The sequence below is a fragment of the Eutrigla gurnardus genome (assembly GCF_963514095.1).
Source record: "Eutrigla gurnardus genome assembly, chromosome: 20".
Classification (NCBI taxonomy): domain Eukaryota; kingdom Metazoa; phylum Chordata; class Actinopteri; order Perciformes; family Triglidae; genus Eutrigla; species Eutrigla gurnardus.
Window position 1 is genome coordinate 6776773 of NC_139931.1, and position 27658 is coordinate 6804430.

Sequence of the window (27658 nt, forward strand, 5' to 3'; positions counted from 1 at the left end):
GGAGCCTGCAAGCACAACACAGCAACCGTAATCTCCCGTTCTTTCTGTCTATCCCTGCTGGCTGCAGGTGAATCTTCTATCATCCCTCCGCTTCATCATCATTACATTTGTCTTCTAAATTGGATTTATCTGCCTGTAACAGGAAGAGGCCTTGAAGCTCCTTTTCAAAACCCCCTCCTTTAACGTTGCTTTTACCTGTGTCTGTAACTGTTAGTGTTAGGGTTTGTTAATTCCTTTTTTTTAAATTTTGGCTGCATCTCCGGTACGGTAAGTCGTAGAGACGCAGGCCCAGACATCAAACATCTTTTTGTATGTGCGTGCAGACCTTGCTTTCAGCCCCCGCAGGGGTTACGGGAAGGAGGAGTGGATGATGTGGGATGGAGGGACAAAGAGAGAGACTGAGGTGGTTGGTGGGCTTTACGGTGTGATGTAATTTCATGGAGACGGTTATGCGTGGTGATGCTGCATCCCACGGAAGTACTGAGCAGCAAAGGTTAGGGGTTAGGTTGGGGGTTAGGGGGTTAGAGGTGGCTCCATTACTTTTTGTCCCCATTCCCATTCACTGGATACAGCAGACAGGAAGTTGGGATAATCCTTTGCAGTATCCCAGCTGTGATGCAGCAGAATCCTTGCATGTTTTAGTCTTCAGAATCCCCCCTCTGGGCGACAACACACTGTATGACGTCAGAAGTCTCTGTGTGTGCGTGCATACCTTGCCGTCGGCCCCCGCATGGCTTACGGGAAGGAGAGGTGGATGATGTGGGATGGAGGGACAAAGAGAGAGGCTGAGGTGGTTGGTGGGCTTTACGCTGTGATGTAATTTCATGGAGAGGGTTATGTGTGGTGATGCTGCATCCCACTGAAGCGTTGAGCAGCACAGCCCCCTACTGGCTGAGGAGAAGACCGCACGAACACAGAAAAGCTGCTGGATTGTCTGATTGAATACAATCCACTATAACCCCTCATCTAGACTGCAAGTGTACCATAAACAGTCGTCAATGAAGCCTCGGTCATTATAGTTTTGAAAATCGCATTTGACTGTGACCGCTGTGGGGTTGAGAGGACGTCTCAGCCAATTTTGGAAAATAAACATACAGCACCATCTGGTGGTTATAGTCATAAATTATTTATCATTTTAAATGGTCTTAAACTTAAATACTAAAGTAAGAAATTGCCATTGCATCATTGAAACATTTCTGCAGACACTATGCACTTATGCCACTAAAAGACCCTGAAAATATAAAAAAATATTACTTTGTAATATTTAATAATAATAATAATAATAATAATGATTAAATGGGCAACAGTAACCAAAGTTACAAAAACAACATTTGGGTTTTATTCATTAAGAGCTTCACTGATTCAAATGTTGCCAAACTGACTACAACAGAACTACATGACATTATCTCCCAATTCAGCCCCTCCCACTTCAAACCAGGGAAATTAGAACTAAATCATCATAATAATAATAATAATAAAAATCTTTCATCTTTCAGTGGGGAAAAAATGAGACACATAACAGAAACGTCTCCATGAAACTGAGTTTAATAGATTGTTAAAAATAAGGCTATGATGCTGTTTTAGCAAACATTGACCAGGAGGAGAACCGTCATGGCGTCCAGAGAAGCCTGGTGCAACGGGTGAATGTGACCAGTCTGGGGTTTTACAGATGGACATACAGTGAGAACACAAACACCACACACAAGTCAAACACACACACGGACAAATGTGTCTTGCATTCAATCTCCTACAGATGTACCACACACACACACACACACACACACACACACACGCATATAGAGACATCCACCCCACCCAAAACGGTGGCAATAAACAGATTTAGCCGATTTAAAAAAACAAAAAAACATGCATAGCTTAGTACATGAATGTGTCGTTCTAATATCTCATGGTTTCTCAAAAATGTTCAAACATGATTACATGAATTTCTTTTATTTGACAATTATTAACAATCACGTAAATTCATTGGACTATTTTGTTTATTATAGCCTCCCGTTATAATTTGTCCATGTAGAAAGTTACATTCTGAACCAAGACAGGCTCCATAACAAAGGAAATAAATACTGGAATGGCAAAAAAACAGAATATGAAAGTTAGTGTTTGGAAATGGATTGAAGACCAATCTGGAACTTTTCAGATATAAAAACAACCACCGATGTTGGTATCCTGGTATCGCGTTACAGTTGTCATCAAAATACTTAATAAAAATGTCTCACATGAATACAAAACAACAACAAAATAACTACAAAATAATGACAATAATTACCTTCCAGGCCTCCGAATGCATTTGTAACCACAAAACGAGGAGTGATGAAGCCATCGGGAGAGACTCCCTTTAGTGCTGCATGTTCATTAGAAGGTGCCACACAAACATGTAATCCTTCATCAGATTCCCGAAGCTTAATCCCCAAAAACATGACCCCCTTCAAAATACACCCTCAAATTATTAGACATTTTAAGCTGTAAAAAAAAATGTAAATTATGAAAGTCAGTTTCACGGTGCTTCATCTTTTTGTCCTTTGGTTACTGGGGTGACCTGGCTACAAATATTTTATACATTTTGTTCCCTTCACGCGGTTAGTGGTGTACATTACCATGAGTTCTCCCTCCAAACCTCACGCTACTAACATCTAACATTTTAAAGTGCCAATGAGCTAAAAGAAAACGGCAAGCACCAAGGCAGACTTTCCTCACACGACAGAAGAGCTTTAACAGGCATACGGACTTGGATGAGGATACAGGATTTCCCCGTGCAGGCTAACCTACAGTTACACCTAGGAGTCAGCTGGTTCTTGTGTTCAGCAGCAGATTGCTTTAAAATCATTTATGTCATAAAGATAAAACTGTAGCATATATAGGGCTTGGTGCCACACAGTTTTTGCTGAATAAAAGCACATTAAATTTATCACGAATCAAGCAAGCTGCTTTTTAAATCATCAGTACAGTAATTAGACCCCAGATAACACATTCAACCAATTGAACCTTTTGAAATGTATACATATTGACTTTTGACACCCAGCCCTAAAGGTTAAGATAATAAAAATGCTGTGAATACACACACACACCTGATGCTCACACACGCACAGACATGTGGTTTAAAATGTAAAAGTCTTATGTGTATTATATAAAATATACTTCTGCACCTTTTTTTTTTTTTTTTTAAATGGACTGCAAAACTGCTTCAAGCGCTTTTCCCTTTTATCTTTCACATCGAATCCCTTTTAAACAAGTGGGAGACCGACTTCCACACATGACCTGATCAAACTATAAACACAACTTGGCCTTTTTTCCCAGGGTGCACCGGCTTCTCCAACATGCAACCCAGCAGAAGGGAACACTTGGACCTTGGACGTATTCTTTAAGTTAACATAAAACTTCACCTTACCGAATTAAAATTCATAAAGAATAAACTGTACAAAACATGGACTAAAAATAATTGTTGTTTTTTTACAAAGTAGTCAACTACTCAGGCATTCAGAACAATCAGTAATATCAACTTAAAAACTTGGAGGACATGCGGGGGTTTGGTGGGCAGCTCTGGTATTCACACAACAGTTTGTGATTTTTCCTTTTCAATCGTAGGAGGTTGTGACCTGCCAGACAATGAGGTGGCTCTGCTCGGCCTTGGTAGGCGGCGACTGCCGGCTGGCTGCTGGCTCTGATAAACCATCCAACTCGCCGCCTTCATCACCTGAGAAGGAGGATGATGAGTCAAACAAACAGCCAGGGGTGTCACAGGGGGCGTCAGGCAGCAGCTTTAAAGGGCCAGTGTGTAGGATTTGTAGGATCTAGCGCTGAGGTTGCAGACTGCAAACTTCTCCCATGTGCCCAGCTTGTAGCATATTACATTTCTGCCTCCTGAATGCTACACACTGGCCTCTTCAGTCAGACAGTATAGTATAGACTACATGAGCTGTTATGTGGATTCAAATCCAACACTAAAGGGGAACATGAATGCTACTTGCTGCCGTTCAGTGTTGGTGTGACACACTCACCCATTCTGAAGTCAATGTAGCCTTCGCCTCCACTCATGACCAGGTGTGTTTTGGGCTCAGAGTTTGCTGTGTCGGAGGACTCGGACGGCGGGTCGTCAGAACCTGAATCTGCGGTGCCTGGAGGAGGCATCGCCTGACCTGTGACAAGAAGGCCGACAGTCAAATCTAATTTCTTTTTGTCTCCAGTTATGAGGAAAGGGTGTAATCAGGACGCAGCTACCATTTTTTTTTTTTACAAAACCCAAAGATATTCCATTTAAAATAATAAATAAAGGATCACATTTGAGAATCTGCAACTGATGCATGTTTGGCCCTTTTGCTTTAAAAAAAAAAAGACTTATGTATTGAATTATCATAACAGTTGCTGATTATTTTTTTAAATGTAGTTATCATTGCAGCTCTGTTTAAATGCCACATAAATTTATGTTGGTTTGTCGTAACTTATCAGACACCAAACGTGGTCAATTACTAACAAACATTTCTTTGAGCGGTTTTCTCTTTTTGCCTTCTTCCGATTGGACAGATTGAGACTTGAAAGGGGGATAGAGAGGGCATGACAGGGCCGCGGGTCAGATTCAAACCCAGGCCACTGTGGTAAGGTATTAGCCATCATTCGTCACCATTTTTGCCACTTTATGAACACCTGCTGCTTACCTGGTACGGTGACGAAAAACTTGACAGCATCTCGATGTCCGTGGAAACACAGCTGGGCGTGGGCCATGGAGCAGTATGGCACAAAGCTGCCCTGCATGGCACAGTCCGACCCGTCGTCACCGTAAACCCGTACAGCGCTGCCGGGCCGATTTGGCACTACTCCCGTTGCCTTGTTGGCTGCAGAACAATAGAGAAAAAGCAACCGACGTCACAATGTGCATGGTGTCTTGGTTTTGCACGAGAAGGCCAGCTGTGGGTGAAAGGGGCTGTGCAAAGGACAAACGGTGAGATGATCAAATTTCAATCTTTGACAAAAGGTGGAAGAGCAGGAGCTGCATTAAAAGCCATCAGTGTTAATGGCTCCCTGAAGCACACACTCACACACTTAGAAATGCAGCCACACTCATATATTTCATTGATTTCCCATCCGTAACAGAAGACAAAGCGGGGTTATGAGCCGAGGTGGCCTGCACACATTCTTTCAGAAAGACAGCAGAGCGACGCGTTTGCTCTCATTGTTTTTAAAGCACAAACAAAGAGAAATACTTGCTCCAGGTTTTCTGGGCACCGAGTGGAGCCTGTGGGAGATGAGCTAGACGGTAAACATGAAAATGAACTACTCAGAAGAGGAGGGAAAAGGAAGACCGTGGACCATACATGCTTAAAAAAAGGTTGTAATAGAACAAAAACAGTGACGTGTGAGCTGCAAGGTGACTGTGAGAGCTGCATCCATGACAACCGTGGTTATTCAACAAGTAGCGCCTGGATGCACTCTGTGAACACGCCTCGAGAGAAATTCAGCACACAGAAGCACAGCGAGATGCAGAGATGGTGTATGGCAGCCAGGACTTCAAGAAAGGTTTAAACCAAAGTGAGCATTTACTTTAAAGAAATTAATACCTATATGACCATTCATTACATAACAAAAGGGAACGTTCAGGACTAAGCAGTAAACCAGAGAGGGCTGTTGATGTAGTGCAGGTGTGTGATACCTTCAGACAGCGGGATGGAGATGATGACGCCGTTTCCTGTCCCAACCCACAGGCGGCAGCAGGACACCACCAGAGCTGTGATTCTCACAAACGAGAAGCCCAATTTACCCGTTCCTGTAACACACAGACACACACACGCTTGTTTGCCATTTCAAGAGAGAAGGATTTCTCAGAGAAACGACTAGTTGGTCGATGCGTACCCAGCATTTTGCTGACGTAGGGCTCGATGTCCACGTCCTGGAGGTGCTGGTAGGTGTGGGCGTGGAACAAGCGCAGCGTTGAGTCCAGTCGGATGGACACCCAGATACCGTCTCCCAACCACGCCAGCTGCCTCACCTGACTCTCCTTGCGAGGATGGGCGTCAAACGACTTCTGCTCAGACGCGACGGATCGATGAGATGTTAGGATATCGTGGAAACGTTAAACGTAGGATTAAATGTTACTCTGAGACATGTTTCAGATAAAGGTGCGGTTATGCAAATGTTGTTGGTTTGGTGAACTCCTTTGAGCGACAGAAGGTTTATTACATACAATGACAGCTATACCTCTATCCTCATGGCCTTAGGCTGGATGACGTAGATCTTGTTTCTGTAACCGCACCACACCTTGTCATGGACTACTGTCATGCAGCGGATAGAGTGGTGAGGCCGGCCCAGATCCAACAGGTGGTAGTTGGTTAAATCCCACTGACCGTCTGCGGGGAGGAAAAAATTATGATATCTATGGCCAAAATATGAAACAAAAATATGGTCAAATAAACGGGGACATTGTCTAAACCACTCACCAATGCTTCTGTGGAAAATCGCTAATGTCCCATCAGCCAAAGCTACCAGGACTCTCCCTTTAACATGCCTGTAACAGGAGATGAACCCACTCTTTTTACACATTATTCCCTGCAGGTAGAAATCTGTATTTTGGTGTGTGTGTGTGTGTGTGTGTGCACGTGTCCTTGAACGGCCACAGTAGGAACTTTGCACTCACACTATGCTGAGGATGGAGTCTTTCAGCTTGATGGCATGGAGACACTTCCTCCATCGAGCCACAGACGAGTGCACATAGAGACTTAGAGGGAGAGACAGAGAGATGAGGACATGCCAGATTAGATTATGAGGAGGGGATTTTAAACATGAGAAAAACAGAGCTGGTGGAAGTAGAACTGCATGGATACATTTGCCCACGATTAAAGAACCATTATTGCAAACAGGCTGGATCTTCACGTAATAAAACATACAGTTAATGCTCACACGAGAGCACATTCTATTCTGTGCTGCCCTCTAGTGGCTGCCCTGCTCACCATCCATTCTGCGCTCCCAGCCACATGGTGGGGAGAGCGCTGCTCATCTTCAGGACTTCCCCATCTGATGGGTCTGAGTCTTCTGGGTAGGAAGTCTCGCCATCATGCCCGCAGCCCCTTGATCACAGAAAGTAGACGATGGGAATTTGAGTCACTTCGTAATAAATGCTGGACTAGCAGAACATTAAATAAAAAAAACAAACTAATAAGTGTTAGAAGTGGTCATCTAGAAGCTATCTATAAGCCTTAGGATTCCTTGGCCAGACCTCTGATCTAGAACATCACTGCTCACCTTTGTGAGTCCGAAGAAGGGGAGTCGGTGGGTCCCACCCCCAGTGGGTCGGTGAACACATGCTCAGTGTAGATTCCCGGCTGGTTGGGATCCGCTCCCTGGTCCTCCTCCCCTTCCTCGCCCACGCCAGCGTTCGCCTCCGTTGCTTCCGTTGCCTCTTCTGCCGTAGGAACGCCGTCTTCCGCCGGGCTGGTCTCTCTGGACAGCTCGACTGCAGGCATCATGGATCACAGGGTTATAATCTGGTGGATCCTAAAGTTGTAGCTAGCGGCCTCCATTGTCAAAACAAGTAAGGACATACGCCATCAAAGCAGAGAACTACTGCACCTGAGCTAGAGATGCCACTGTGCTCAGCCGGCTGGTCGCCGACGCCAGCGTTGGCAGTCTGTGGAACGGCGGTCGTCCCCTCTGCTGCCATAGCGCCATCGCTTCCTTGCGAGCCCACGCTGGCCACGCTGCCGGCCAGTGACACCCGATCACCTTGGCTGGCCTCTGGGTCTTGGGGTACGTCCTCGCCCGCCAAATAATCAGTCTCCAACACACCTGTAAAAACAACAACCAGTCCAAACCGATTAGGAATTGCACGGTCATGGATGACGAGGATAAAGAGAGCCACTTATCCAACCCACACAAACAAAGTGTGACCACTCAGCCTACCTGGCACGCTGGCAATGCAGACGACGTGGGTGTTGCAGGCGTAGAAGCTGTCGAGGAGGTCGGAGGGCTGACTGGCGTCCAGCACCATGACCTTGGTGGAGGAGTGAGTGCTGGTGCACACCCACACCCTACTGGACGCCTCATCCTGAAGGACAAGCTCCTTCTCCTGCTCCCCCTTCTCCTGATCCTTAGGGACAACTCTCAATCAGCCAACAGCCTCAACAGAATATAAACCAGAGGATGAAGGACTATCTGAACTCACTGCTTCCTTACATGACTCACCTTATTCTCTTGCTCTAACTGATCCAGGCTACTCTGAGAACCCTTTGTGTGTTTTGCGAGCTCTTGTAATGTCCTCCCCCCACACAGGTTGACCCCTGCAGCACACCACAGCTGGGGAACAGAGAGAAAAGCTGATAATTAGCACATTTAATTCAGAATTTAAAGGAATGTAAAAGTTGAGTTATTGATGTATGCACCTTCATAGAAGCATCTTTCTGATCTAGAGGTCTCAAGTATACCGGTACAGGTAAGTTCATTTTGTTCTCCACTTGTCCACCATTTGCCACCTGTCAGAGAATAAAAAGCACATGCAAAGGACACAGCTTTTTAAAACAGATTTTCACCCACATTAAGACAAAACGGCTGCAATCGCCACAGCTTGAAGCCAGAATTTCTTTGTCACATTACTAACCATTACTAACCATCTGCAGCAGTGATCGGGTCTACAGAAAATGTCGTGGAGTTGTGAAAGCTTTTTCGGAAGGCTGGCATCAGAATATGTCATTCTGAGTTAGAAACAACCGCCTTGATAAAAATCAGCCACATTTCCTCCAACTTGAATCTTAATTTCCCACCTTGTATTTACTGGGCAGGCTCCAGCCGTGTGCAGTGACTCGTCCATCCTCTTTCTGCATGTGGGCCTTGACCTGTCTGTACTGGGCTCTCTTCTGCTCCTTACGTGATGGTGAGCTGCACTGGTCCTTCCTACAAGAAGTGCAAAGAGGGGACAAAAAGGCCATTGGGTGAAAAACATATTCCTACAAATATTTTTGGATTCATGATGCACCCAAAACGTGAATCTAATTAAAATGTAATCATTTAATTTGGTTTTGTATCAATATATGTTTTTAATTTTCTTCCAGAAATCCCACCATGTTCACCCTGACTTACTCTTCATTGAGGAAGTCAAACGTCTTGGACTTCTCGGTGGGGAACTGGGAGAAGGTACTACTCCTCTTCACCATGCCGCCCGGAGCGATGTACTTCATGTTGGACTGGGACTCTGCCTTCTTTATAGCGGGGGAACTGGAGGAGGAGGAGCTAAACAGCCTGCTGAAGCTGCAAAGTTACAGACAGCCAATAGGGAACCGGAGCAGACAGGGGAGCAGGGGGGAAAAAAGCAAGGTAGGGGTCACCAACCAACCAGACAACCAAGGACTGACACCACCGTTTACTGCACACTGACGCAAAGCATGCTGGGAGTCTTGAATAACTTTCCTATCGCACATGACTGTGAATGGGCCGTGAAAATCAAATTGTCTGTTTAGCACCAACTATTAACAGGACATTCAGTGGCTAGTTAGGGTATAATTAAACCCTTTTCGCTTTATGTGTAAATAACCGTTTGGATAAACAGATAAAAACATCACCATATCAACAACACAATGCAGAAAAGATGGGGAAAATATTGTTACAATACATTAACATTTCATTCCACTCATACTGACTGAACAGTAATGTGTTTCCTGATTAGTTTGTGCTGAAACCAAATACTACATGAGGTATTATCTAACTGCTTAACATTTTCAGTCAATGTTTTCTTGATGTCTGCCCTTATAATCCCTTATAATAAAACAAAAAGCAAACTGATCTGCAGGTAGGAGCTGAATAAAGACTGACATGTACTGTACATTTAGGCTGCTGGGGGAACTCTGCCACTCTTAAACTCCCTATGAGCAGACAGAGTAGGAAAACATCCAAAAAAAGGTACACAGCAGGCAGGAGACAGGGAAGCCCAGGGGCACAAGGAGAGTCATGTCTGAGCAGTTTGTGATAACAACCACCGAGTCACTGCACGGAGAGAAATAATTATGGATAAAGACACATCAAAGTCGGATCCGTTTGTAATGGAGAAGCAGGTCTGTATCTTTGGAGGGAGAGCGAGGTGAAGGTTTATCAAACGATCTTTACCTAATGCTGCCAATTCAATTGCACATCCCGGGAAAAGAGGAAAAAAATATATATTTGAATAGAAGAGAAAATATGAGAAAATATGACAGGAGTTGCCCTCAATAGGCTGTCGAAATGGCAAAGGTAGTTTAAAAAACAACAAAACAACAAAAAGAGGGAGACTTACAACTGCCAGATGCTGGATTTCTTTTTTTCTGCAAGTGTTGGATTTTCTCTCGAGGCCCTAAAGAAGAGGACACGATGATATCATGTGTGAAGACACTCAGGTTGAGGATTTTACATTTAAAAGACGTTAGCCATCAAGTTGTTTATTGATATGTCATTACTGTATTGATCCGTTTTGTGGGTGAAACACTAATACTGGAAAATGTGAATCATGTCTTATCGACAGTGGCAACCCCAACCAAATACCTAAATTCATAAAAATAGCGTATTACCTTTATGTAAACAACAAATGTGACATTTCTCCTGTACCTGATCATCTCCGTCCACCGCACGGCTTCCTGCAGCTCCATCAGTCTCTCTTTGTACTGGTTCCTCTCCATCAGCACTCTGGCCATCTCCACCCTGGTGAAGCGCTTCCTCTGGGCTGTAGGTACATCACTCTGTGGCGGCACACAGTTAAACCCACACGTGACCACGCGGGAACGCATTCATCGCGATCGTGACACAGTACGTCTGCGATTTCAGACATTGTTTCTGCAAAAACACTCACGTCTTCCTCCTCTTTCGTTTTGTGTTTCGCTTCCTCCAACTCCAGGCGAACTCTAGAAAAGACCATTTTATTATATGAGCAAGAGATATATATTAATATGTCTGCGTTTGTAATATTAACACAGTAGTTGACCTACTTTTTGAGTTCCTCCTCCATGTCCTTGCTCTTGTCCTCCAGCTTGCTCTTGGCCTGCAGCACAGCCTCCATCTCTCCCTGCAACATCTCCTTCTCACAGGTCAACTCGTCCACCTTCAGGATCAAGTCTTTATTCACCACGTTCAGAGCATTCCTGGACAAACGAGCACATCTCAGTCCACCCGTCAAATACCGTTATATCACACATACGTTGTGACACTAAAAGGATGTGCTTACTTTGTCTCAAGCAGTTGTGAATTCTCCTGAATGAGATTTTCAACTTCGCGGCCCATACCTGAACAGAGTTCATAATATAAATGTGATATAAAAACAGCTGGATTAGTGACTACAGAAACACTACGGATTAAAGGTGCAGAAACGTAGATTATTATTACTAGGGGGAGGGGAAAAAAAATCCAACAAGGCACTACGAAGGAAGGGAAATATCTCCTGGTGAGATATTTGTTACTGGAGGTTTCACAGCACAAGAAACTACGACAAACACACAGCACATGTCACATGACTGACGGGAGAAGGATGGATAGAGTGGGTGGGGTCTTACCAATCAAACTAAGGTCTGAGAAAACCATGCAATCCAAGTCAGGCGGAAAGAACAAGGAAGAGAGAGAGAGAGAAAGAAATGCGGATATAGTTTGAGACAGTGGAATGATTTAAGTGATGAAGGAGCCAGAGCTAAACGTGTAGCAGTTGACTCCACAAGCAAAAGATGCCGTTGGCTCTCTAAAGCTAGTTCAATACGACAATCGCAGTAGAACAGGAAAATACAAGGGCCAAAAACGTCATTCAAGCTGTAAAAGAAACAGTTAGGCCAACAAAGGAAGCATTGAATCCCTCATCCATGCACCAAACGTTGTCAGAAGTAGTTAAAAAAACGTAGGCAGCTGAAAAGACGTGTGCATTACTGAACCAACTGTTATCGAAAGACACAATGAAGAAGAAGCTGTGAGCGGAAAAAACAATGGCGGACAAGAAAGTGACTAATGAGCAGAGGTCAAAGGGACATTACAGGAGAACGTTTAGCTAACAAAAGGTTTGAGGTCATACACACCGGAGTACTCCACTGGGATTATGGACAAAAGCCAGAGGATGAGATACGGGAGAGAGAGAGGCGATGTTAACATGGGTAGATGGCTAACACTGCATAGAACAGCTGGACCAAACAAGTGATGTAGCATTGTAGCAAACAGTTCAGATCTAGTGCTATCGGTAGAGCAGCAGCTAGCCAAACGTAGCAGTGGAGCGCCATTAATATTTAGGGTTATCATGCCATTCATTTGTATGCAATATGTTTTGCTGACAAATATAAACAATTTTAGTTGATTAAATGCAGAAATTATGGAAGCCAAGAGAGGCAAGTTAGGAAAATTAGAAAGATCAGACTAGAACTTTTTTTTTCTCTAACTTTCCCAGACGGAAAAAAAGTAACTTAAAAAATTATTCTGGCAAAAACGTTCCTTAAAGGAGTCATCACCTGGTTTTATTCGTATCCAGCCCCCCTTGGATCGCTTTGGATCAATTCGTAAAACTTATTAGAAAAAAAAAAAAAAAATTTAATAAAACATTGAGCTTGTTCTGACCCTTTTTCGTACCGCGATTTTATCACGCGAGATTACGCGCGAGGTTTTGACTGGTCCGGATGTGCATTGTATAATATGTAATGAGGCGCGCGTTGATTCGCCGCAGGAAGGACAGAGCCGGGGGGGCTTGCCTGCATGCAGACTCCAAAACATAATGGCGGCGCTTCGGCGATTTCAGGTAGCGGACGGGGCGGGGTTGGGTGGTGAAAGAGGGGTGGGCTTATGCAAGTAGCCGCCACGGTGACGTCACCGAAGGCGCAGAATCAAAATCTCGTGCTTTAGGAATGCACACCCTTGTGTGCTATTCCTGTTCGGAAAAAGAGCAGAAGCGAAAAAACGGCGCCACTTTCAAACTCCAGCCTTTCAGGCAAGTTTCAACTGAGGTCAAACACAGATATGCATGTTTTAACAAGAGAAATTGCGATTTCCAGGTGATGACTCCTTTAAGTCATAAATAAAGGAGAGTAAACAATTTAGATCACACTTTTTTTTCCCTCACTTGCCTCTCAGGCCTTCAGTAATAAATTGTCTGATATCACAGTGATATATTTTCTATGACCATGGTATAATTGTCACAAATAACATACAACGTACACGCTTAATCTTCACAACATGCAAAACTTGGAAACTGAGCTTTTACACAACAAACTATTATGTATTTTGAATACTCAAGTACCAGAGAAAGACAGTCAGGTTTAAGACATTTCATACTGAGCATTCCAACACAATCCCGATTAAATGTATTCAGAGGACCCAACAGGACTGCTGCTACATTATTTCACTGCTGCATCGTTCCATCGTTCTGTACTCACCCAGCAGGTCGGCCCCTTCGTCCACATCCCCTATGAGCCCGGTGCCTGCAGACGACAGCTCTTCAAACAGAGACTCTGTGTTTCGGTCAAACGCCAGGTTCTCAATGCCTTTAGTAGGAGTACTAGAAGAGTAAAAGAAAAGGAAGTGATGCTGTGCTCGCTGGTAAAACATTGTTAAAAAAACTTGCATGTTCATTGTACTACCTGCAGGGTTTGTATCCAATGAGATCCATGTCCAGCTCAGGGGTGGACTCAATGATGTCCTGCACATCTGAGCTGTCCTCATTTTCAGGCAAACCTGCATGAAACACAGCATATGGTATAAATTCCTTCCATCCCCTCTGCAGCATAAACATGTCAAACCCTTGTATCATAACAAAAAGGAGCTTCTACAGGAAGGCCACTAAGACTACGATGGTTAATGAATGTGAGACTTGTTTGGTGAGGTTTGCCCCTACCCACTGATACGGATCTAGTCCCTGGTGCAGCCTGCACCTCCGTGCTCTTACTGCTCCCGTCGCCCCCCTCCATGTCTGAGGCTGTGGTGGACATTTGGGAGGCCGACTTGGAGCCGGCGAAGTCTGACAGCTCATCCTGCAATGAAAACAGGTTTAACAACAGCAATATCACAGAGAGACATTCAAAGAGATGTGTAACTAAAACTAAATGAGAACAAATCATACAGAACTGGACCACAAAGATAACAAAATCATAAAAACACGGTTAACGATTTAACAGGTTAAAGGTGCTAATCACAAACTAGAGGTCCTCAGAGACTCACTACATATGCAACACATGCAGCACAAGAGAAAAACTACCTCTAAATCCATGTAACAAGAATTTCAAATACTAAAATACAGGGATTTTTGTTTTTTTAGGTGAAATTGGAACTCACGAAAACATGAAATCTAACAGAAATACTACGAATGAACAGAAAAAAAAGAAGGAACCTTGAAACATTAGACATTTACTTTAACGTGGATGGGCTGAGGATAGCTTTCCAATCAGATGCACAGAGAAAACATGACACAGAACGAGCACACAACCACAGAAGGAAGTTCACACACCGCTAGTAGGCAACAAAACACAACAACAGGAACCCACACGATATTAAAAAACTCAAAACAGTTAGGGGGAAACTGAACACACACGGGACGTGTAAATCTACTGCTCTAATGTTACACAGACACGGTATTAAAATACGCACCACTACTCTTATGTATGATACTATGTTAGTGCACCAAAACATGTTACTGTTATGCTGAAGATCTGCATGAATTAACCAAAAACACAAAGAAGCATAATAACAAAAAGTCATGCATTTTAACTGAAATAGAAAAAAGAGGCGAGATGCAACCACGCTGTTATTGATTTAAATAGATTCATAATTAACCAATTCCATCTGCGACACAGCTGACTGTCGTGTGTGCCTTTAGGTTTGTTTAAAAAGATGTCAAATAATGTGGCCTTCACACAGGACGTGGTTGCATGTAGCACAATCCAGCGCAGGCGGTCTGTGAAGTGAGGGTCTATAAATGAACAAAGTGAAATGATGAAACAGCATAGACTACTGAAGCCCACACACACAACCACAAACGGTGTGCAGGCGTGCCGCCGCCCATTCCGCCACTCATCCAACTACCTTGCAGTCATCTGCCAGTGATTTCCCCCAAGTAGAGTCCTGCGCACTTTTACCCTCCCTTTCCTTTGGGGGCTCGACAGTGTCCAACTGCTTGGGGGGAGGGGGAGAGTAAGAATGAAGCTCGTGTGTGCAGAAGCAGTTCAGCAGAAATGCATACACCCCAAACGTGTGCATGTCTGTGACGTGAATGGAACAGTGCTATTGTATGGGACAAAGTATGGAGAAGCTTGTTTGATGGTGAAATGAATGAATGTGTCACATAAAGTAAAACATCTGCTGACGACCATCTTGGGCTGTAAGAAATTGTGATTTCCTGACAGTATTCAGTAGTTGTACACTCCCCCTTTAACTGCTTTGTAAAGGTCCCTTTAAATGAAAGAAAAAAGCCATCTTATAGACAATGGGATGGTCTTACTTATATGACTTGTGGAGATTATATCATGCGTGGATATGCACCTCATTAACCTGTCGTTCCTCTTCATTTGAAGCACATAAATAAACATGACGTCTCTGAGAGTCGGTCTATATATCGAAGCCACTCGTGTTCAAAAGGCCATGGATCAACAATAACCGTCCCGTCGCACTGATTACATAAGAACTGATCACATTCCAGCTAGCCTTTTTTCTCCCTCGGTGCCTGGCTGCCAGCCATACAGCGGCATCACTCCCATCATGCATTGCGACCACAGAGCTGATGTCCCAGTTTTAACAAAGACGCAGCAGTGGGATGAATTAACATTGTCACCCTCCAGGTCCTAAATGCCACAGACATAAATATAACGCACACATCAAAAACATGTCGAGTCCCCGTTTTGCATACAAAATAGCTTAATTTCATCTGCGTGAACATAATCATAACAATGTTAGAAGAATGGATCCAGTAGTATTTGAAGCTCCTGCACCGAAAGACAATTGAATATTAAGTGATGCATTTAATGATCTCTTCTGACTGCCACATCAGCAGAACAGACACGTTTTTATACTCATCAATGGCTACAGAGGAGGATGTCTAAGAACAGAGATGGCCTTGTCAGACGCCTACTCAAATACGCTCAAGCACGCCCGAGTCTCATCAAAGGTTCTCTATTTTTAAATGGATCCAAAGCCAAAAACTCCTCTATCTTCTAGCACTGGCAGGAGGGCTGGAAACACTCAGTCAGTCAAAGGGATTAGAGCCATAATTCTCCATATTTATGCATTTTGTGTGACTCAGTTATGGTAGAAACTTAATTTGGAGAGCAGTTAGTTGGTGCTTAATAGTCATACTTTCAGGCAAAAAAAAATTATCATTTTAGATCATCATAATTCAGAGTGGACAATCTGAATTTATCATGTCAACAGATAGGATGCACTCTGGACCAAAGATAATATGGACAATATTAGGAGGAGGAGAATACAGTAAAAAAGGAAGTTGTTGGGTTTTTGTGTTGGATTTTTTTCCCACTATAATAGAATTCATGTCTGGAACTCATTTTCATTACAAAATCCCAACATCAGTTATCATGTGGATCTCGAGTTTATCCTCTGAAGAAAAATCACATTGGAATGACTCATTTTTTCCACCTAATGTGGTTGAAGTTCACATAAAGGAGCCATCCGGACACCTACCTTGAGGCTAGTGTTGGACCGCGCTGGGTCGGTGAATCTCCAGCCCTCTGTGCCCGGCGTCTCGGCCCTGGCCTGGGGGTCGGGGATCAGCAGGGACGCTCCGCCACTTGATGGGAAGACCCCCAAAGAAAGAGGCCGCTCTCTCCTGGATGGACAAGAGAATCACACTTGTTTTCTCCAAAGGTGAAATTCACATATCTTGTCTCAGTGAGCCAAGATATGACGGTTACAGACAGACATTAATGCAAACTCCCAGCATCTGTTGTGGTCTTACCTGACTCGACCGACTGCGCTCAACTCCGAAGTCTCACTAATCTGCTGCAGTTTGATCCTCTCTACGTGCTCCATATAGTTATGGATCATCTGCAGAAGTCCAAAGATTCAGAGGAAACGGGTTGGTTAATGATAACAACCTGAGGATATTTCCTTCCTTCCTTCCTCCTTCTTCTTCGTTCTTACCTCTGAATGTCGCTGATGGAGCGAGTTGTATTCTTTCTTGAGTTCCAATTCCCGTTCTTCCAACCTGCCGACTGACACAGAACACAACACAGCTCAGTAAATTACAAAACACACACATGATCAATTCGTAAAATGATAATAAAAATAAAATGGTCCAGACTATTTCTTGCCTACACCCAGTAACTTCCTGGATGGGTGCAACTGCTCAGAGCCAAGAAATAGTCCAGTGCTAAACACCAGATAAATAAGAAAATCATTGCTTTCACACTTTGATTTTTGTGCCGATTAAACAATAATGGATAATAACATTTCATAAAATTTCTTACTATCTCTGTATAGTTTTAAGACCTCCGTTGTACCACATCGTAGAACATGAAAACCTGCAAATCCCACTTGCATAAGTTTACTCTGCCAGACAGGCACGGGGGCGAGGCAGAGGGGGTAATCTCCCTCAAATGGGTTTCAATGTTGGGCCGACTTATGAAGTGACAAAAACACCTAATCCCCTATTAGTGTGTCAGGTCTAGACTAAGCCACACAGAGAGCTACTATCACAGACGGATATACAGCATAAAGGCTGGATACTATCAATTACAGCTGCTAAAGCCTCTGCATGTTGCATGGAGATGTCGTGCCTGTGTGTTTATTCTGACTAACCGGGTTGGAGTCATGTAATGCAGTGAAGTGAGGAAAGGCTATACAGAGGATCCACACTAGGGAGGTAGCTGAAGGCTGAAGTAATCCCTCCTGTGTGTTGGTATTAGAGCTGAGCAAGTTTGTCAAATCACCGTGTGGAGAAGCTGAACGCGTGGTGGAACATTAAGCCAATGGTATTGATTTAATTCATAATTAATTAACCTTAAAAGCAGTTAAACACAGACAAAAAAAAAAGATTTCTTTCTGTAACACAAGACAACACTAAAGAAATGCCAGTGTGACAATTTTATTTCAGCATAATCACCCATTAAAGTCCATTTAATATACCGTCATGAATCCACTTTGAAGACAAAATGGGGAGATGTGTGTCGATGTATAAATCTTCATCATCGGATTGTTGACAATCGAAGAAAGAGCCTCATTAAAATTCTCTTTTAATGGGAATACTATCACCGTGAAACCTCCCCATCTGATTGCTTTCATCAAGATATTTTTTTGTATTATAAGTTTTCTGAAATTGTTCGTATAAATATGCCAATGAGGCATTATTTAATGTTTACTTTTGGAGGATTTAGAAGAAATCTACAGACACAAAATGACCAAAGGCCTCAGGGGCTGCAACATACAATAATGAATGAATGATTTACAGTTCACTGGTGACGGGGGGGGGGTGGAGACTCAAGGATCTCCATTGTCCCAAATGGGAGAAATATCAAAATATCACATTTTCTATAAGAATTAACTAAAAATCGAGCCATTTATATTTGCTTTGTTGATGCTTCTGCTAAACGTTATGGAAGAAATTCATGTTGGCATTTTATTCTCCCTCAGCGTTATCAGACTGAATGACTCACTTTTAACCAGCCGCGCTGCTTTGCCACCAGATGCCGGACCATCATTTTGTTCATTCATTGTGTGAATCCACTATTTCCAACCAGACACAAAGTGAGAGCTAACCACTTTCATTCCATTCCTTAATCCACCAATAAGATGGGCGGTAATGCACTGCTGCATTAGGAGGACGTGAATAACAGAAATCCTATAATCCCATTACCGTTAGTTACCCCCGCAAAGAGCGATAAAGAGAGTGTGAGTCTGTGTGTGCGGCTGTGTGTAGAGAGAGAGAGAGAAAGTAGGCATGACGAACCGGGAGAGAGATCAAACAAGTATGGGAGATTATATGAAGAGTAGAAGCAGAGGGAGGGATGGAAAAGCCTCATACATGGGAAACAGACGGATAAATAAGAACTCATACTGGGAGAAAATGGAATATATTCATTGATGAATGGATGTGTGTGTGTGTGTGTGTGTGTGTGTGTGTGTGTGTGTGTGTGTGTGTGTGTGTGTGTGCTTACTCTGGTCGGCGTAGTTCTTGATCTTGAGCTCCAGCTGCCGCGAGTGGGACTCCATTCTGTCGACATGGTTCTGCAGGTCCTTCTTATCCTGTTCATGAGTGTCCTCAAACTCAATGAACTTCTACTCAGCAACACAAACAAAACAGAGCTCGGTCAGACTCGCCGGCACTAAACCCAAAACTCATTTGTAGTCTTAAAGCGATTTCAATTATAGTCGGAAGGTCGTCGTTCTCGTTTCTGAACATATTAGCTGTCTCACTGTCGTCACGGAGACGCCGTATCTAAACACGTCAAGGTGCTACTGATGTTTATAAGGGAATGAAAACCTGAATGCTTACACATTAGTATCAGCATAATAATGGATTTAATTATTTTACACAGAGCTGAAGTGATTAGATTGGTCAATCAATAGATATTAATGATTGATCAATAGTTGAAAATATGCCACTGTGACACGCTGTGGTTGCAGCTTCTCAAACAGATTCATCAAAAGTGAAATGATCGTTAAATAATAGTCACAGCACTATAAACAACGCATTGCAAAGTAGCACAGTAGGAATGTGCCACTGTGACTTCCCAACAACATGAAACCAAAACATGACTAATTATAACGGCATAAGAGAGGCAGGACTTTGACTTTGTGGTCCGCCCGGAAATTCCACTTCCTCCCAGTTCCCTTCTAGGCGGACCTCTGGGCGGGAATGTGTGTCAGCGTTCACATCCTGTCCAGCTCAGCTAGCCAAGGCCCTGTTACAGGCTATGCTGCAGCCTGTAATTTTGCCCTATGTGACTGAAAGATTGAAATATATTTTCATTGATAAATGATCTCATTGCATATATAACATTATGTTTGCTGCAGATTTGAAGTGGCCTCCAATTAAATAATGCAGCACTGAAGTGTAAATATATGTAAAACATAACTTTTTTCATTGTTTTTTACACTTTATTGCAGGTATTTACATATAAAAAGTAACTGGCTGAAATTTAAGGTTAATGATCTTAACAGATGGCTTGATGCCTCAGACTTAATGAAAATCAATGGAACATCTGTCTCCAAATTAGATGAGAGATAAGAGGAAACAGGGGTTGATACTATCTATTTGTGTCTGTGTGAAATCTATAATGAATTAAAAAGCAATTAATTAATCACATCTTGTTGAGGCTCCTAAGGAGAAATGTGACCCCCTGCACTACTCAGGAGGTGATGGGGGTCAATCTGTGACGCCAGACACTGAAGGCAAAACATAATACGGGGGAAAGGAAGCCAAAATGCAAGCTGGGGGAAGTTCCCTTTCTGCATCTTTCTCACAGAGGATCACATGACCCATACCTTGCCTCTCCAAAAAGGCTGAGCATCCCCTGCACCCCTCAGGGTGGACGAGCTGAGTCTTTCCCATGACAATCCTGTACACACTACTGTGTATTTGCATGAGGGGTTTTTTGTGTGCCTGGCTGTCACACCGCCTCAGTGTCAACGTGCGTGCAGAGGGGTCTACGCGTCCGCAGCGTACTGGACCAGTGTCCCCGCTGTCCCGATGCCCCGAGTCCAAAAACGCAAGCTGGGACAGAAGGTTTGAGTCGCATCACGTTTCCCTCCGATACACAAGCTCAGCCGGCCCGGAGGCAGATTCATACATCTAAATCACACACATCTTCGGCATTTAACAAGACACACAACACATGCACCCGCACCGACAAATCAGGGGGTCACATTGACAGCTTTGCTACTAAAGTCACCCACTTGTGTAGCTGCAGGTGCTGAATTGATTTCACCTTTGCTCATTTAAAAAGGGCCACGCCACCAATTTTACAAGTCATTTTATATGTCATGAGAGGAACCGAAACTGCTATAACAGAAAGACTGTGTTATAAACTGAAGATATGGAGTTTAACAGGCTGCTATCAAGTAGTAGCAATACAGGAAATAGTATTGGGTCCAGTGTTTTTCAGCTTGGACCATACTAAGGGCTGATAGTAAGACTATAATAGCATCTGATGCATCGGTTAAGACCATTTTTTGTGGTATAACACTGGATAAAAAGCACAAATTTGCTCTGTCGAACAATTTTACATGCAAGTGAGTGGACGGGGAGGTGAATAGAGCTGGATAAACAGCTCATGGGAGTTTTGGTGATGCACAGTACTAGATGTATCCTGAATACCCTGTGCAGTTTATTTAAAAGTATCTGATTGAATGGTGTGCAGGGGATAAATATGGATAAAGTGCTTTGCATGGGGGTGAAGGGTGGAGCTGGATGTTGGTAGTAGTGGAATAATAATCTATACAGTAGCCTAATAGTATCACCATAAGGTTATAGTTTGGGTACATTTTTTAAATTTATGTCACTGTGATGGCCCAAAACGCTGAGTCACTTTACTTCTGAGTCACTGTTTCACTCAATCACAGTCTCACGGGGTCCAGACGTGACTTCACAATCTGATGCAATAGGCTGGTGGTTGTAGGTGGATTTGAAGGAGGGGTGGTGCTGATGTGGTAAGAAGTCCCACCCTCGGTTTGGACACATGCAGCGCTCAAGTATAATACACGCTTATACAAAGGGAGGGCCGTTTCTAGCCTTGTTTACATCCCTGAGGAGCACCGCGGCGGGTCGGGTGGGATGCTGCCGGCCACGTGTGTAGGAAACACCTGAGTTCAGCCTCCATTCATTCCCACACGGACCAGGCGAGCTCTTCCCTCTCCCTCCCTCCCCTCGGCTCCATTCAACTCACCTCCTCTGCGTGTTTCCTCAGCGCCTTCTCCCGCTCGTACTGGGTCATGAGCTGCTCGTTGTCCTCCTTCAGCAGCTCCAGCTCCACTTCGTGCTCCTGGTTCTCCGCGAACACCGAGTCCAGGTTCTCCAGCACGGCCACGACCAGCGGCATCAGCTCCTTCACCACGTCCTCGTCGTATTTGCCGATGAGCCTCTCGAACTCGCGGTAGATGGAGTTGGCCAGGCCCGATACCCGCTCAGACATCATCGCTGACGTCCCCGGGTCGTCCTGGTACACAACTCCGTCCTCCAGCTCCATTGTTCGTCCTCCTCCCCCTGTGCAGCTAACGGGACCGATGTGGGTTTGACCCGCGTTACATCCGCGTCACGTTTCCCCGGATAAACGTACACATTTGAGGATACAGCGCGTCTGGACTGCTGCGATGTAAGACAGGCTACGTGGATTTCTTCCTCTTTTTTCCCCTCACTTGTCCCGTGCTGCCTTCAAGTGCTCTCCAAAAGCTGCTACTTCTCAGCTTCACTGGCGGAACGAAATCACAGTCCGAGCACTCTGAAGCTCCCGGATCAGGTTTTTGAACTGTTGGTTATTAAACACATATTTATAGTAATAAAGTACAGCAGAGAAATACATGCGTGGTTATTAACCAACATAATATCGAGGAAACCACACGGGATACAATTATTACCGACGTTACATGAAGACACCATCACAACAGCTGAGTTGTTGACCAGGATCACGTGATGACGTAACGTCGCGCTAACAACGTAAGATTATTTGACTGAATTATTTATAAGAGAGAGAAAAAAACAACCCAATCATACCATAAGAGATTCTGTGAAGAAATAATATAATAAAAAATATTTCACACTGATTTCATGAGTAAGTCCTTTAATCATTAAACTTAACGGAGCTGAACATTTTATTATACATTTCGTATTCATTGACAAACCCCTCATATAGAACTCGCTTGTCTGATGTTCAAAGGTGAAATTACTCATACTTTACATTTTTAATTTTTATTTGTCACCATAAGGGACCAATTCAAACCTCATTTTAGTTTTTGGTGGTTTCTTGAAAAGGGATTACTGTGTTACCACTGTATGTTTTTTGTTATTTATTGTGTTTTTAAGAAATAGCAGATCAAATCATTTAAATAGAAAATACAGCTTTAAAAATAGGTACAGCATCTGAATCAACAAAGCATTCTGTAACTAACAACTCAGTTGGAGTGTTACAACATACTCATACAATCTTTTAAAATGGTTATATCCTAAGAAACTACCTTTATCAGTATAAATATCATAAAGAATCCTTACCTCAGCTGCTGCACACTTGGAAAGAAGTGGTGATGGTTTACCGTAATGACCCTGAAATTGAGAAATTAGGCTTTTTATTACCGTATTCCATGTTCCTTCTTATGACTTGCAGAACCCAGTTTCTTGGGGACAAATTAAAGCAGTTAATAATTATGACCCAAGTTACATTGTTTTTTGAAGCTACTGTGACGTCAGCTTGCTGAATGTGCTCCGCCACTGTGCTGCTGCAGTAGTAGGTCCATTGTTGCTACATTTCCCTTTCCGCTCACTTAATGGCCTTCAGGATGGAAGTGGCACTCAGGGAACACCACCTTTTTATCTAGCGCAGAGTTTCAGAGTGAAATATCTTGACTATTAGATAGATTTCCATCCGTATTTGCTTAAAAATATTCAGTCATTCAAGGTTTCCAGAAAATGAATCCTGATGACTTTTCTTCTATAACCATGAGGTTGAGAAATCTCTAGAGAATCTTGGAAACTATTGGATAGATGATTAAAATTACACTTGGTACAGACATTCAAGGTCTGCAGAGGATCAGATGTGATCATTTGGATCCCCTGGAGCACCATTAGGTCACTTTTTGTCCAATATTTTTGGTTTATGAACAAACCTGTAAAACAAACACAGACATTTCATCAGACTCAGCTGCACTTTGTGTTTATTACCAATAAGCAAGGGTTAGCATGCTGACACCTGTAAACTCATATGAACATGGTAAACATTATTACTAAGCATTAGCATGTTAGCTTGTGACGGTGAGCATTTAGCACCGCTGTGTGCTGCTAGCATGGATTTAAATGTCAGTCCTTTTGATCTTCTGAATAAAATAATAAACAAATGCCTTTCTTTCAAAAGAAAAAAAAGTATGAGGAGAATTATACAAACTTAAACAAATTAAAATCAATGAAACACCATGAAAATACCGAAGAAAATACTGGAAAATGTAACACCTTGAATGTCAACCTGTTCCACCGCTGGACAAACAAATTACAACAAAAGTTCTTTGTTTTTAATTGACATGTTTGTTGGTTGTCGAAATAATTTCAAATGCTCCACGGATTGCTGAATATATCTGCCCACAGTGTGACGCATTTCAGAAGCATTCAAGTTATAATGAGATGCAAAATACCAGTGAAAATTCCAGTATACAATAAGTGCATTATAATTGTGATTAGTATAAAAAGAATGTTTTAGAGCAAGTGAGGCTACTGATAAGCATTGAGGTCTTCTCCCCATTCACAGTCAGTTTCACATTCGCTTGTATATGTAGATGACTCTGTGGCAGGAAGAACAGCGATGCTCCACATCTTGACAGGCGTCGACGCAGAACGGGATACAACAACACAGAAAACACCTGTAGGAGCAAACAAAATTAATCAGAGCTTTTCAGAAAATAATAGTTAAACATCATATATATTTTTGGTTTATTTCAGATAGAAAGAAACTAGATATGAGGCGTTTGTTTGTACCCGAAGAGGGCGAGGCCGCCACAGATAGCCCAGGTCATCAGGCCTGCTGTGTGCTCTGTTTTGGTGATCACTGTCTGCTGGCAATGGGGACACACAGCCTGTCCCGGGGATTCGTGTAATGCAGGCGACACCACGATGTGAGTGACTGAGGATGAGAAATGCACAGCACATAACATAACATATTCACTTAGTACGTGGTTAAACTATATTTAAAAAGATATCATAAATTCATCCATTTCAGGTATTAATCAAATGCATTTCCCCCCATTTTAACACATGCTTTAATAATACTGATAAATGTCATGTTGGTCAGATACCTCCAAGATTTGAGGAAATAATGTTATGACTGCACTGACTCAACAGGACCAGCAGAGGCTGCCACTAGTACAACAACTGTAACCTGACAATATGTTTGAGTTTCGTTTCAGCCTTCCACATCCTGTAATTCACATTATGAGGCATCCAAGCCTAGAGGGCTTTAAAGTAAAGGACAGCTCACATTGTTCTTGTTGTGTGAGCTACCCTTCACATGAGCTGTATTAGCAGTTTTCCCATGAAGAAGTATCTGTGATAGGAATCCTTACTCGTCTGTTACAAGCAATGCTTTCTAACTGTGACTGAGCAGCATAAGACGACACAGTGAACAACAGCGGTTTGTTACAGACGGGGGGACACAAGTGGGCTATTCTTCAGATGACTTAGGTAGGAAACCACAGACTTTGTCACTCTGGATTCTCACTTCACAAACTGGGACGGAAACACGTTCTCTATCCGTTCGCAGACGTGTAAACTGTCTTTGCAGAGCGTGAAAGCGTGTTCAATCATGTTGCACCTCGATTGTGTTTTATATGGGACAGTATTGCCTTGAATCAAATGCATCAGCTCACCTGTTGTGGCAGGTACATTAGGAGCCGGTGTAAAAGGAACTCCTGGGCTTTGAAACGCTGTTTACCAAAGAAGGAAAGGACGAATCAGAACTGATATTTTCACAGGTCACAGTAAAGTGTAAACAGTACATTTGGTTATATTTCTTACAGATTATGCAACTTAAGAAAAAGGAAAAAAAGGTGTGAAATAGTGTTGTTCCGCCTCAGATGGGCCAAATTAATCTGCGGTAATAGTGTGATCTATTAACGTAGGCGGTTACAGACCTCCCTGGTATGCAACAGGTGGAGGCGCTGCAGGGTAGTAGACCGGCTGAGGGTACATCTCTGGCTGCTGCTGTGCACCTCCATAGTTAATAGGTGGCCCAGGGTATGGTGGGGCGGATTCCTGTGGTGGGTATCCTTTTTCCATTTTCAGAAATATTTACTGCATATGAGAAAAAAACATTAGCATTATTAAGTACATTTAAGACATTTTATTCTATTGCCGCCACACAGCTATTTAAAACATTTTCATTACATAGTTGTGTTGAAAAGTGAGTGAAACGATATGCAATAATACAAATTGGGGGCAAACTAAATGTTGGATTTGTAACCATGATGACTGATAGTCCCGGGGGTTAAAAATGCATCCAGAGAGATGATTTTCTAAAATGTAGATGTAAGCAAAAGAGTTTAGTAGCCAACACTTCAAACATTTTTTAAAACTGGTTTTAAGAAAGTATACAGATTAAACCGGTTCATTGGGCTCAGCACAGATTAATGATTTAACACTTAAACTGCTGCAGGAGGAAGTGGGTAATCAAACAGCTTCTGTGGAATGATGTTTCAAGAGGATCTGAGAACTAACCACCAGTTCCACATCCCCTTCACACCTCCACAGCTGTAAACATCTGCAACTGTGACCAAAATAAAACAATCAACCAACTCCTGTGAGAAATATTTGACTCTTCATCTGCTACAGCAAATGCTTCAATAATAACCAAATGTAGTGGAGTAAAATGAACAGTATCTGCCTCTGACATGTAGTCAGGTCAAAGTAGTTGAACAAATAAGCGTTCCACCACTGGGGAAAACTAGAGTCTGTGAGAGGCGGATGGAAGCAGTAAACTTTATCAGTGATTTGCCTAGAGGGAGAGGCATTGGGCAATAAAGCTCAAAGTATATTTCCCTGAAAATGTTGCTGTTATTTTCCCTTTAATTAACAGCATCTTTAGGTGAAGCAAACACGCATACTTTATGGCTGTTTTAAGATAACTGAAGAATGCATTGCAACAAGGTATGCTGGTCAGCTGCATCAGCCCCCCTTCATCAATTAGAGCAACATGAGCCACAGACATTAGTTCACCACAGCACTGCACTTTTGCCTCGCCCTGTTTTGTTGGGTAAGTGTCGGTCCATAAGGGTTACATCACCGATTTCTGAGGGGAAATTCTTCATTTCTTATTCTTTGCGTTTGTTCCTTTCGGTGGTGAAACAACAGCTGAATGAGGTCAACATCCACATTCATATACACAAACGCAAAAGTGACTTTAACACAGTTTATAACTACAAATGTGTCAAATAAAAGTTGCCTACCTGTTACTTTCCATCCAAATAAAAGTGAGAGCTACGCACCCTCTCTGTCGGAGCCTAGCACTGCGTGAAGTAGGGTGAAGGGAAGTGCTGGCAGATGGAGGAGGTATTTCCTGTTTTTCTTGCGACGGTATAAAGAAGGTAGTACAGTCCCGCAGCTTCATGATGCTCTCCTCCCCTTTCATTCCATGTGACTGGGTGGGTCAGAGGAAAAGCAACCAAATACATGAGGATGTTTGTTCTATCTTGTTCAAATAATGACCAGTGTCGTATGGAAATCCGAGATCATGAATAGAGGACTCAGCAAAAAGAAGGGGGTGGGGGGGGGGGCTCAGAACAAAGTATTCTTTGTTTGCCTAACATAATGCATCATATCATTGATCAGTCCCTGTTTCAGACAGAAATCCTGGGGGTAAAAATCACATTTAAGAGCACATACATGCATTATGTTAGTAATGCTAAATGCTGTTAGACCACTTAAGGCCATCCCTTTGTCTGGCACATGATATTAACCAACAAATCACTGCTAGAACATATTTTCATGTCTTTCCGTGTCGGCCTAGTTTTGTGTGGTAACGCTTGCTCCGTTGGACTCACCTAATGA

General features: G+C 43.1%; 2 protein-coding genes across 6 annotated transcripts; both read right to left on the reverse strand.

Moving 5' to 3' along the window:
- Positions 1-1934: 1934 nt before the first annotated feature.
- Positions 1935-22269, reverse strand: spag9a (sperm associated antigen 9a). Of its 5 annotated transcripts, none has more exons than XM_084036950.1 (31): positions 21807-22269; positions 19077-19197; positions 17065-17135; positions 16880-16968; positions 16606-16750; positions 14998-15084; positions 13814-13949; positions 13560-13653; positions 13356-13477; positions 11508-11522; positions 11183-11240; positions 10947-11099; positions 10811-10862; positions 10570-10700; positions 10262-10318; positions 9076-9243; positions 8760-8889; positions 8382-8471; positions 8185-8295; positions 7903-8089; positions 7573-7788; positions 7246-7456; positions 6954-7070; positions 6641-6721; positions 6444-6511; positions 6205-6353; positions 5860-6031; positions 5660-5773; positions 4668-4844; positions 4014-4151; positions 1935-3709 (listed from the first exon to the last, which is right to left on the reverse strand). In XM_084036950.1, exons 1-31 carry the CDS (start codon positions 22104-22106, stop codon positions 3591-3593), a joined length of 3879 nt encoding a protein of 1292 aa, XP_083893076.1. In that variant the 5' UTR covers positions 22107-22269; the 3' UTR covers positions 1935-3590. The 5 variants fall into 5 exon arrangements, with proteins under 5 accessions (XP_083893076.1, XP_083893077.1, XP_083893075.1 ...); XM_084036951.1 differs by having other exon boundaries at positions 10265-10318; positions 14998-15087; XM_084036949.1 differs by having other exon boundaries at positions 14998-15087.
- A 1498-nt stretch (positions 22270-23767) lies between these two features.
- LOC311030910 (lipopolysaccharide-induced tumor necrosis factor-alpha factor homolog) lies at positions 23768-27219 on the reverse strand. The gene is made up of 5 exons (XM_084036954.1): positions 27058-27219; positions 25747-25906; positions 25483-25539; positions 24596-24740; positions 23768-24480 (listed from the first exon to the last, which is right to left on the reverse strand). Exons 2-5 carry the CDS (start codon positions 25889-25891, stop codon positions 24375-24377), a joined length of 453 nt encoding a protein of 150 aa, XP_083893080.1. The 5' UTR covers positions 25892-25906; positions 27058-27219; the 3' UTR covers positions 23768-24374.
- Positions 27220-27658: the final 439 nt, after the last annotated feature.